The sequence below is a fragment of the Dermochelys coriacea genome, chromosome 7 (genome assembly GCF_009764565.3).
Source record: "Dermochelys coriacea isolate rDerCor1 chromosome 7, rDerCor1.pri.v4, whole genome shotgun sequence".
In the NCBI taxonomy this organism is placed as follows: domain Eukaryota; kingdom Metazoa; phylum Chordata; order Testudines; family Dermochelyidae; genus Dermochelys; species Dermochelys coriacea.
In genome coordinates this window covers 33884601-33896607 of record NC_050074.1, presented here as the reverse complement: position 1 = coordinate 33896607, position 12007 = coordinate 33884601, and the positions used below count along the sequence as shown (strand labels likewise).

The following is a 12007-nucleotide window of genomic DNA, read 5'->3' as shown; positions in this document are numbered from 1 at the left end:
CTGCTGCACAGCTGCAACCACATGGAGGTGCCATTTGATACTGATTGGGTACTTCTGCAATGGCAGGCTTGCAACTCCCTGCAGCATAGCTGTATGAGCCAGAGCTGAGCAAGGGCCCTGACCCTCATACAGCAGCTCCTAATTCTGCCTCTGTGATGCTGGGTAAAGGATGTGGTGTAGTTGTGTTTGTCTCAGGATATTAGGCAAGGTGTGTGAGATAATTGTGATGGGTTTGGTCACAGAGATCCCCTTGGGACTGTCACATGGTGTGCTGAAATTACTTGAGCACTTTTTTCCCTGCCAGCTTGGGACTCCAGAACCCTGCCTTGTTAAGCCGGACATGCTAGCCTGCTGCAACACAGACCCAGGTCTGGTCCATGCCCCAAAACTGCAGACTTTAACTAAAAACTGCTCAGCAGATTACCGATCTCCAGCACCGACACCCACCAGTTCCCAATGGGATCCAAACCCCACATAAATCAGTTTTACTCTGCATATAAAGTTTATACAGGGTAAACTCATAAATTGCCCTCTAATGCTGATGGATAGGCACAGCTGTTTGCTCCCCAGGTATTAATCACTTACGCTGGGTTCATTAATAAACAAGTGATTTTATTAAATAAAAAAAGTAGGATTCCAGTGGTTTCAAGTAAGTCACCAAGCAAAAACAAGCAAGTCTATGCTGAATACATTAAGAAACTGTTTACAGGTAATATCTCACCCTCTGATGTTCCAATAAGCTGCTTTCACAGTCTAAAAGAAAAGGAGTACTTGTGGCACCTTAGAGACCAACCAGTTTGTTTGAGCATAAGCTTTCATGAGCTACAGCTCACTTCATCAGATGCATTTGGTGGAAAATACAGTGGGGAGATTTATATACACACACAACATGAAACAATGGGTTTTATCATACACACTGTAAGAGTGGTGATAAAACCCATTGATACACGTTCTCTGTGCATATATAAATTTCCCCACTGTATTTTCCACCGAACGCATCTGATGGAGTGAGCTGTAGCTCATGAAAGCTTATGCTTAAATAAACTGGTTGGTCTCTAAGGTGACCCAAGTACTCCTTTTTCTTTTTGCAAATACAGACTAACACAGCTGCTACTCTGAAACCTTTCACAGACTAGACTCCTTCCTCATCTGGGCCCAGTCCTTGTTTGTTCCCGCAGACATCTCTGGTGGTAAACGGGTTTTCTGATGACTGGCAGCCCCCTTTGTCCTGCTCCACCCCCTTTTATAGCTTTGACCTGCTATAAAAGGCAGGAATCTTTTGTCTCTCTGCGTGTGTCCCCCCCCTCCTAAATTTAAAAGTATTAGATTTCAAATGGATTCCAGTATCAGGTGCCATGATCACATATCATATGAGACCCCAGCCTCCATTCTTTCTGGGTTGGCCCACATGTAGACAGGAAGGTTTGCAAGTAAACAGCCAGTTACAGTTATGTTGATTCTGAAGCACCTTTAATGGCTTCCACTTTATATATTTACATCAGAAATACAAGTTTGTCTTATTCTAACTTTAGATATAGAAATAATACATGCAAACAAATAGGATGAACACACAGTAGATTAGAAGAGTTGTAATGATTCCTTAAGCGACTTTTTGTATAAAGCATATTCCAGTTACATTATATTCACATTCATAAGCATATTTTCATAAAGCATATGGAGTGCAACATCACAGTAATATCTTATTGGACAATTTCTCTAGGTAAGAGAAGCTTTTGAGCCACACAGAGCCCAACTTCAGGGTGAAGGAGACTTTCCTCCCTTGTATTTAGTTTGGGCCCAGCCTGCTCCAGGACCACTGAGGTGTCCATGTCTATGATGGGTGGGGCCCTCTGCCTAAACCCTGGCTGGGAAGCTGTGAGATCTGTGTTTCAAGAGCTGTCCAGGGCAGGTGTGTGGCCTTGCCTAGGCTGTGTCATGCTAGGGATGAAGCATGGATTCTACAGCAAAATCAGCTTGTAGAGAAGAAAGAGCTGTGGGTGGGATGGGTCCAAGCTCCTCCTCCTGGGCTCAGACTCCTTTGGGTGCCTGACATGCTTAGAGCTGGGCTGGGCCCCCCTCACGCTGAAGAAATTCTGTCTTGCACATGCCATAGAACATTGGGGGCCTCTCCCTGCCCCCTCAAGCTACAGAGGTGTTGGCTTGGCACCTGAGCTGTGTGGGACGCCTTTAGCCAAAGCTGCCTGGATATAGCAATCTCCCCTGTGGGCAGAGCTGTGAGTCACCAGCTCTCTTCCTTCCCCACTCAGACTTTGCTGGGGAGCCCCTGCAGCTGGCTATCTGGCTAATGTGTTCCTGGGTGCAGTAGATGCTGTGGGCCGGGAGGGGTTAATCTGTCTGAGCCTGTCACAGCAGCTGCCTGCCTGGCCTTGGGGAGCCCAGGATTAATTGAGGCAAACTCCCACTTCAGCCAACCCTGCTGCTAAAAGGGGCCTTGGCAGCCAGCCCTTGGGCTCTCATGTGTCAGGGCAGAACTAAGTAGCTGAGACCTGCTCACCATGGTGGCAGCTGCTCTGTGGGCGGAGAGCTGTCTATGCCAGCACACTCTTCCCTGCAGCAGCGGGCACTGTGTCTGCCTGAGCAGGCCCCTATGAGCTCATTACACACATGCATCCCACTCTCCCCAGAGGCACCTGCAGGACTGCATGGGCAGTGGGGACCTGGGGCTGCTAAGCCAAGACACCTGCCTTTGCTTTGATGTCACCAGGCCATTCCAAGAGGTGGAGGGTGTGGGTGAGCTCTGTGTCTAGGCCATGTGCCCTGGGGGTGCTGCCAGCCCAGCACTGCTCCCCTGGCACTGTGCTGCCCACCCTTCCTGGCCACACTGTGGTGCAGCCTGCCCTGCCCTGACAGCTAGCAGCAGGAACACGGATTATGCACAGACTCTGGGAAGCAGGAACCCAAAAGGCCACTGCTCTTGCTCTGGCTTTGCTGAGACCCTCATGCTGTGCTGGGTCTGATGGGAGGAACTTGCCCCTGCAGAGGAGGGGCCTGGACAGACTGTGACCCCATAAGGTATGGTATTTGTGCTGCTCTCAGAAATTCAGAGACCCTTGGGCATGCAGTTTTTCCATCCTGGGATGGTGTGGAGCTGAGATGGCCCCTGATTGATGCTACCATATCTGCTGACCTTGGCAATCCTACCCTCTCTCTGTGTATCAGCAGTAGCTGGTGCAGGGAGGGACCATGGCCCACTGGTTAGCTCGCTTGCCTGGGACTTGACAGACCTGGGTTTGATTTCCTGTTCCTCTGCAGATTCCATGTGTGAGCTTGGGCAAGTCACTTAGTCTTTCCATGTGCCTCAGTTCCCCATTGGTTCAATGGGGATAATAGCATGACCCTACATCCTAAGGGGGCTATGAGGATAAATATATTAAAGCTGGTGAAGTGCCCAGATCTATGGTGATGGGGGCCAGGGATAGATGGATAAATCCACCCCTTGAAGTGGCTCCAGCTGTCTTTCTGTCCTTCCGTTTCTTATCATCAGTCTCTCTTCCATCCTTGCTGTGGATGAGGTCTGGATTGTTTGAATGCCTAGGCTCTGCCAGCCCCTGAGTATCTGAGCACCTTCCACATTAATTACAGCAAAATCCCTAGTGAATTTAACAGCATCTCTGAGGCATCCTTTCCCGTACCAAAATACAGACAAAGGCAGAAATTCCCACCCATGTCAGTAGAGATAGGGAAGTTGCAGGAATGGCAAAGAGGGATTACTCTGTGATATAAGATATATGCGAAGAGGGTGGAGCTCTCTGACCTGAAGGGGCCATTACTGCCTGTGGGGACGTTCAGCAATGAAGATACATGGAGGTGAGACTCCAGCCACAGCTGGACTGACTCTTCTCCCTTCTGTTTTTGTCTTATTCTGTCAGTTGTGAAGTTCTATTATTATTATTATTATTGTTCACAACTCCAGTGTAAATAAAGGTTTTTATGGGTGTGTGTCAAATGCTCATTTAACTGATATTTAATAAACCAGGTTTGAATCTCCTGGTCTAATTATTTATTTAGAGTTAAATATAAAAAAAACGAGACACCAACACAATGTGCTGGGTCTCCTCCCATATCAGTTACGAGAATGTGTATAATAATAGTGCCTAGAGACTCCAACAGATATCAGGGTTCCCTCTTGCTTGGTGCTGCATAAATCCTAACCAAGATCTGGGCGCTGCACAGACCCTGATTGAGACTGGGTCCTCCAGCAGATACAGCAAGAGACAGTCCCTGCCCCAAAGAGGTCAGAATCTAAATAACCAACAAAGGGCCTCTCTGCTCCCTGACTCCACATTCTCAACTGCGCCCTTGAGTGCGGCTGCTTCTTGGGGCATGACACCATGACTCGCTGCTCCATGTCGCTGAGCATCTTGCAGGACTACTACTCTGAGCTGTGTCATCATATGTGGAAGGTTTCAGAGTAGCAGCCGTACTAGTCTGTATTCACAAAAGAAAAGGAGTACTTGTGACACCTTAGAGACTAACAAATTTATTTGAGCATAAGCTTTCGTGAGCTACAGCTCACTTCATCAGATGCATTTGGTGGAAAATACAGAGAGGAGATTTATATACACACACAGAGAACATGAAACAATGGGTTTTATCATACACACTGTAAGGAGAGTGATCACTTAAGATGAGCCATCACCAGCAGCAGGGGGGGAAAGGAGGAAAACTTTTCATGGTGACAAGCAAGGTAGGCTATTTCCAGCAGTTAACAAGATCATCTGAGGAACAGTGGGGGGTGGGGTGGGGTGGAGAAATAACATGGGGAAATAGTTTTACTTTGTGTAATGACTCATCCATTCCCAGTCTCTATTCAAACCTAAATTAATTGTATCCAGTTTGCAAATTAATTCCAATTCAGCAGTCTCTTGTTGGAGTCTGTTTTTGAAGTTTTTTTGTTGAAGGATAGCCACCCTCAGGTCTGTAATCAAGTGACCGGAGAGATTGAAGTGTTCTCCGACTGGTTTTTGAATGTTATAATTCTTGATGTCTGATTTGTGTCAATTTATTCTTTTACATAGAGACTGTCCAGTTTGACCAATGTACATGGCAGAGGGGCATTGGTGGCACATGATGGCATATGTGGAAGGGGATTCCCCCAGCCCAAATCCTGCCTCAACCCCTGAATTACATCAACTGCTCTGGCGCCCTTACTGCTATGATTCCCCCGCCGCTGTGGGAGGGGGCCAGAGAGTGGAGACTCTCCCCACTGTGGGGAGGGGCAAAAAGGTTGCACAGCATCTGCTCAAGCAACTCGCGAAATCTGGGTTGGTTGGTTGGTTGGTCGGGGAAGGCTGCACAATGAACAGGCAGCAGAGGGGAACGTTGCGAGTAGCACTAGGTGTAGGCAGGAAAGGGTTCGGTGTGACACCACAAACCGGAAGTGGCTTCAGCCGGACCTCACGAATCGCGCAGTCTAACAAATATCCGTCTTGCGGCGTAACACCGTAAGCGGTCCGGCGCCGCACCACTTCCGTTCTCTTTTAGCACACTGCGGCTCACCAGGACAGAGAGGAGGAAGCGAGCCGGAGCGGATAGAGAGCGTCAGCGGGGCAAGATGGCGTCTTCTGCGCGGTGGAATCACGTGTGGGTTGGATCGGAGACTGGCATCCTGAAAGGTATCGGGGAGGGGGTCGTGATGGGGGGGGGTGTCTTGTCCCATTCCCCCCCCCGGCTGTGACCCTTTCTCGTCTCTTTCCTAGGGGTGAACCTGCGGCGGAGACAGGCCTCCAATTACGTGGCGGCCTCGGCGCTGCGCCGGGATGAGGGCGTCTGCGCCATGTGCTGGGGGGACCCCTCCGAGTCCGAGGTGAGGGGCCCGGCGCTGCAGCCGAGGGGCTCGGGGCGACGGGCTGCAGCAGGGGCCCCCCCCTGACCACTCTCCTTCCCCAGATCCTCGTCGGCTGCCTGGATCGGTCGGTGAAGCTGTTCAGCACCGAGAAGGGAAAGTTCACAGAGTCGCGGCAATGTCTGGGCGGGGAGGGCTCGTTCTGCGGCCTGGCCGTGCACGACAGGTGGGTCCCGCGCCCCGAACCTGGCAGCTGTCTCCCTGCTCCCTCGTTCCTGTCTCCAGCTTTTTATCTGTGGGCCCATCTAACCCCAGGTTTCACCCATCCCCCCCCGTCCTCTCCCGGGACCGGGCCTATCTAACTCCAGGTCGCTCATATTCTCTCCCTTCCGGGGCTCAGACTCAGGGACCCCTCTATCCCCAAGTCTCCTTCTCTCCGTCCCATCAGACCTGTAGATCCATCTAACCCTGGGTCTCCCGCAGCCACGCCCTGGATTAGATCATTTACCCTTTCCTGCTCCCTGCCACCTCCACGTTAGACCTGGGAGCTCCTTGAACCTCATATCACAACATGCATGCACACGCCTACCTTTGGATCAGACCAATGGGCCCATCTAGCCTGCTGTCCTGTCTCTTACAGCAGCTGATGTTGGATGGCTCGCTACCTTGCTTCCAAAAACAAATACACCCATTGCGGGGTGGAGCGGTGAGAAGCATTTCTTTCACTTTCTTTAGGCAGGAGATTCAAGTTCCTTTTGTGACACCCACTCCTTGTCTGCCTGTTCATCTCACCCCCTAATTCCAGTAATGTGTGTGGTCTGTGCCTGCTGTTAGAAACTAACAATGATTTATTTCTCTCTCCTCCCTACCTGGATTTTCTCCCCTCCCATTTGGCCGGCATGTGCAGTTCCATCATCACCTGTGTGGAGTCTGGTCTCCTCAAGGTCTGGCGGGATGCCTCATCCGAAAAAGTAAGGCTCTTATGGGGAGAGGCCGGAGGCAGTGGATGCTGGGTTGGTGGTGAGGTATGGCTAAGTGGGGGGTGCTTCATTGGGAAGGAATCTGAGCCAGATTAGGGCTAACACTGTTTCCTCCTAGGATTGTCCCAGGGAGCTGAGCTGTGTGGGGACAATTCCTGTTTGCTCTGTGGGGAGGGGTAAGTGCAGTGGATCTCAGTCCTGCAAGGACTCCCACACTGTGGGGTATCATAACTCTTTCTTTTCTGCTGCCCCATTTAGGTGGAAACACAAGTGGGGGCTGGCGTGTGCTGTATGCGCCAGAACCCGGCCCAGCCGCAGTGTGTGGGGACAGGTGGGAAGGAGAACGCTCTGAAGGTCTGGGACTTGCACAGGCCTGAGGAACCCATCTTCTGTGCCAAAAATGTGAGCGCTTTTCTTAGACATGACCCCTATCAGCCCATGGTCTAGGGAGCCCTGGCCCTACTCCCACCTAGCCATACCCTCTATCAGCATCTGCCCTGGCTGCCTGGGGGGAGGGAAGCTCTTGGCCTGGCCCTAAGTCTATATCCTACCCCCTTGGGGGACAGTCTGTCCTGACCCCACTCCTTGTTCCCTGGTCCTGAGCCCCACCATACACACTCCTCCTCCCTCCATCTCTCCCCCCAATCCCTGGCAAGATCTACATTTCATCTCCCGTCGCTGCCCGGAGGCCAGCGCCCTCTCGGGCCATGTGGGAGCAAACCAAGCCCAGGCCTTGTGGTTCCACTTACCCCACCATGCCCCTCTTGGCAGGTGCGGAATGACTGGCTCAATCTCCGGGTGCCTGTCTGGGAGCGTGACCTGCAGTTTCTACCTGGCTCTGAGAAGATTGTCACCTGCACTGGGCACCACCAGGTAGGATCCTGAGGGGTGGATTGGGATGCACTGCAGGGACTGGAGTCTGCAGGGGGGTAGGGGAGATTAGGGTCTGGAGGAGGATGTAGGTAGGAGGATTGGGTTCTGGAGGAGATCGGGGGAGGGACTTGGGAGGTGGTGGGGATGTGAGCTAGGTTGAGGTGGGAAATGGATCAAGGTCTGGGGAGCCCACAGAGGGGGAGAGATGAGCATACTGGGGTCTGAGAGGCTGGAAGTTGAGGGAGGGGGACCTGGGGAAGGGGAGATGTGGGGTGCAGGATGGTGTTTGGGGAGGGGGAAATGGGAAAGGGGATCAGTCTGAGGTGCAAACGGATAGGGGATTGTGGAGCAGGGGGAATGGAGGGAAAATAGTTGGTGTGATAGGGGTGTAGGATTGGGGTCTGGAGGGATTGGAGAAGATGGGGAAGGGGATATCAGGGTCTGAGTTGCAGAGGATGGAGGATTGGGGAGCTGGGGGGAGACTGGGTGGAGAATCAGGGTCTGAGGTGCAGGGAGAAGGGGGACTGCAGAGCTGGGGGAATGGAGGGAAGAGTTGGGGCAACAGAGGTGTTTGGGGTTTGGAGGGGTTCGGCAGATGGGGAAGAGGAGCAGGGTCTGAGGTTCATTGGATGCAGGGCTGGAGGAGCTGAGGGGAGGGAAGGGGAATTGGGGTCTGAGGTGCAGAGGATGGAGGGGTGGGAGAATTAGGGGGAGGGGCATTCAGGTGTTCGGAGGGTTCGTATCCTGATAGCTGACCTCTGATGCCCCCACCTCACCTACTTGGGGTAGAGTGGTTGCCCGCCAGGGAGGGGGTGTTCAGGGCTACTTAGAGGCCCTCTATGTCTCTCGCAGGTGCGGCTCTATGACCCCAGCTCCCCAAAGCGGCGCCCTGTGCTGGAGGCGACCTATGGGGAGTACCCTCTCACAGCGCTCTCCCTCACCCCTGCTGCTGAGTGAGTCACTCTCCCTGCTGGGGGGGAGGAGGAACTGAACACAGTTGGGGGAGGGGAGGGGAGGGCAGGGCACTAGCTCTGTGGCCTGGGGTGAGGCACCAGACAATGAATGCCAAGGACAGGCAGTTGAGAGCTATTCAGAGCTCAACACCAGACCTCCATTTGGTTCTGTTTGGTGGGAGGCAGCACTAGCTCCTGGGTTAGAGCAGGGGGGCTGGGAGTCTGGCTCCTGGGGTCTGTTCCCCGATCTGTGTGGAGAGTGGGGTGGAGGGGAAGGAGTTGCTGATGGCTCTTTGGTGGGTGGTGGAGTGCAGAAGCCCAGCTGTGCAGTGGGTGTCCCTGGGACCATGGGGTGGGGAGTTAGAGTGGTGGCTCCTGTCCTGCCTGTGCCTGATAACCATCTCCTTGCAGCTCTGTGGTGGTAGGCAGCTCGCATGGGGACATGGCTGTCATCGACCTGCGGCAAGGTGAGCTGCGGCGTGGTTGCAGCCCACAGCACTTTGCTGCTGCCAGCCACAGGGTATGGGGGGCTCATGTTGAGAGGGAGTATGAGGTTCTGTAGGGGAGAGGGAACGTTGTTCCTCTTGGGGCAGGGGAGAAACCTGTGGGGGTGGAGGACGGATTCATGGGGGTGGGGAGTTAGGAGGTGGAGGCTGGGTTGAGGTTGAGTCAGTGGAGAGGGTGCTACTGGACCCTCTAGCTTGGATCTCTGGGGGTGAGCCTGGGGGCTGGCTCAGTGATGGTCCATCTCCCTCTGTGGCAGGACGGCTGGTGAAATGCCTGAAGGGCTTTGCTGGGAGTGTGCGCAGCGTCCAGTGTCACCCAACCCTCCCACTTGTGGCTTCCTGTGGCCTTGACCGCTTCCTGCGGGTACATAATATCGAGGACAAGCATCTGGTACACAAGGTGAGAGCTGCACCCCTGCTGGTAGTGCCCCAGCTGCCATTGCTCCTGCCCCACCCCCTGCTGGGAGAGGCTGGAGCTGCAGTGATTCCCTCTCCCTTATGGACATGCTGCTGTATCCTGATCTCTAACCCCCCTGTTGTTTGCAGGTGTATCTGAAGTCCCGGCTGAACTGCCTGCTGCTGACCAGCCGTGAGAGGTGGGAGGTGAGTGTGGTGGGAGCTCCACTGGTGGGATTGCTGCACCTTTGCTGCCTCTCTCCTGGCTGCATTGTTATTGGGTTGAGGGCTGTTGGTGGTGGGGAGCAGGGGAGAGACCCCAGGGCTGGGGCCTCCTGCTCCCCTAAACCTGCTTAAGGTGGTGGGTAGGGACCCTTCCCTTGTCCTTCCATGGAGGCCCCTTCACCTAGTCAGGGGGTGCTACTTGCTTTGACTGCCTCCCCCACCAGGATGAAGAGCCTGAACCTGCAGCCTCCCAAGCAGATGTGAAGGAGGAAGAAGATGAGCTCTGGGATGGCATGGAGACGGTGGCTACCAAAACAGTGCTCAAGCGCAACGTGGACCCCAATGTCCGGGAGACCCAGCTAGGCAAGCGGCCCAAGAAGCAGAAGAGAACGAGCACTGGGCCTTGAGGGGGGCAAGTGGGGAGCCTGTGCCCCAGCCAGAATGCATAATGAACTCGCTCCCCACCCTGGCCATAGGGACTACAACTTGGACAAGGGGAAGGGAAGCCTCATGTCTCTGCTGGCCAGAGGCACCAGCCTCTCCCCTGTGGCTGAAAGGGATTGGGGTGGAGGAGGGGTGAAAATGTGCCTGCCCTAGCTTGGGGTTGGCAGGGCCCTAACCTCTCAGAGAATGCGCCCCAGCTGGGACAAACATACGTGCACAGACGGGTTAGGTTGGGGGCAGCCACAGCCCACTGAGGGGCTGGAGGGCAGAACTGGGTCCATTAAGGCCCCTTCCATGGACCAGCTGGTGATGGGTTGGGAGAGAAGCAGATACTTGGGGTGAGGGATTTGGACCTCGCCTCTGCATCCTCAAGCTGTAATGGCCATCACACAGCAGCGTAAAAAGAACCTGTAACTGTGCCTTGTCCTGGAGGTGTGTGTGTGTGTCTGTGTGTCTGTGTGTGGGGGTGAGGTGCAGTGGAGCATGGGCTTGAGCCCTACTCTGCCTGTGAGTCCAGTGCCTGTGTGGGGAGGGCTGCCCCCAAGGTATTGGGGGACGGGCCCCTCTACATGGATCTTCTTCCCCCTCCCATGGAGCTGTTCTGTGCCCTAGCTATTGGCTCACCCCTCTCTGCCCTGCCCCCAGCTATGGAGTCTCCTACATGGCCCCTCCTTGAGGAGCCTCTGTCCCAAGGGGGCCTGTCTCACCTGGGGCGGGCAGGACACGTGGGAGACGCAGTCGGGATCCGCCGTGGAGGAGCCGGAGGCGGGGCCGTGCCCCCGGGCGTGGTGCAACCGGGGCCGCTGGGAGGGGTCCGTGGGGGCAGGCCCGAGCGGGGCGGGGCGCTGAGTGCAGCGGGTCCCCACACTGGGAACCGGGGCCGTGCTCCGGGCCAAGCCCTCCCCTGGAGACTGCGACGGGGAGGCGCCGCCGGGCGCTGACCTCACAAAGCCCCCGGGGAGCTCGCGGCGTCCGGAGCCGAGGGCTGCAGGCGGCGGCAGCGCACCCATGGGCTGCATGCACTCCGGCCGCGGGGCCCGCGCCGAGGGGTCGGACGGAGCAGAGGGGCCCAGCGGCACTGCAGGTGAGATCACTGCCGTGGGGGCATCCGGGGGCAAATCCCTGCAGGCACGGGTGACCTCTGCGCGAGGAAAGGGGGGGTCTACAAGTGGGCTTTTGGGGGGGAGGCTGTGCAGGGGGTGGGGCCACACGTGTGTATGGGCGATCTTCAGGGGTTTCCTGCATTGGGGAGAGGGGGATCATGGGGCATCCGCAAGGAAGGGGGGTCTAAACATGGGGGATGGAGTCCCTACAGGGGAAGGATAGTGGGTCCTTCATGCTGCTCCCTGATAGATAGAAATGTCTCAAAAAGAAAAGGAGGACTTGTGGCACCTTAGAGACTAACAAATTTATTAGAGCATAAGCTTTCGTGAGCTACATCTCACTTCATCGGATGCATTTGGTGGAAAAACCAAATAAATTTGTTAGACAATTCATAGAAATGTCTGTCAGTCTGTCCGTCTGGGGGGCTCCTTCGGCCCCTGCTCCCTCCAGGTCACGCTCCTACCCCTGGGTCTGCTGGGGTCGCAGTTCACATTGCACTCTGTCTTTGGATTTATTCGCTGGGGAAACTCAGAGCCAGTGAGGGGAAATTCCCATCCCTACTGTCTCCAGAGCAGAGTGGAATCCAGGCACCCTGATGCCTAGTTATCCCCCTGCTGTGACCAGCTGGACCCCACTGTTCTCCTAGAGCCAGGAACAGAACCCAGTTCTGGATCCCCAGCTTCCCACTGGACAACACTACTTCATGGTTTCAGAGTAGCA

The 12007-nt window shown here is 54.6% G+C and overlaps 1 protein-coding gene across 1 annotated transcript; it reads left to right on the top strand.

Moving 5' to 3' along the window:
* Positions 1-5318: 5318 nt before the first annotated feature.
* On the top strand, positions 5319-10602 carry WDR74 (WD repeat domain 74). The gene is made up of 11 exons (XM_038411316.2): positions 5319-5636; positions 5721-5827; positions 5911-6032; positions 6714-6777; positions 7045-7188; positions 7558-7659; positions 8512-8612; positions 9024-9079; positions 9376-9518; positions 9665-9721; positions 9964-10602. Exons 1-11 carry the CDS (start codon positions 5576-5578, stop codon positions 10144-10146), a joined length of 1140 nt encoding a protein of 379 aa, XP_038267244.1. The 5' UTR covers positions 5319-5575; the 3' UTR covers positions 10147-10602.
* The last annotated feature ends 1405 nt before the right edge of the window (positions 10603-12007 follow it).

Excerpts from the sequence above, each read along its gene's own strand:
- WDR74 (XM_038411316.2), top strand. The coding sequence starts at position 5,576 with ATGGCGTCTTCTGCGCGGTGGAATCACGTGTGGGTTGGATCGGAGACT. Across the intron at positions 7,660-8,511 it reads CCTGCACTGGGCACCACCAG|GTGCGGCTCTATGACCCCAG; the intron begins GTAGGATCCTGA and ends TGTCTCTCGCAG. Across the intron at positions 9,080-9,375 it reads TGTCATCGACCTGCGGCAAG|GACGGCTGGTGAAATGCCTG; the intron begins GTGAGCTGCGGC and ends CCTCTGTGGCAG.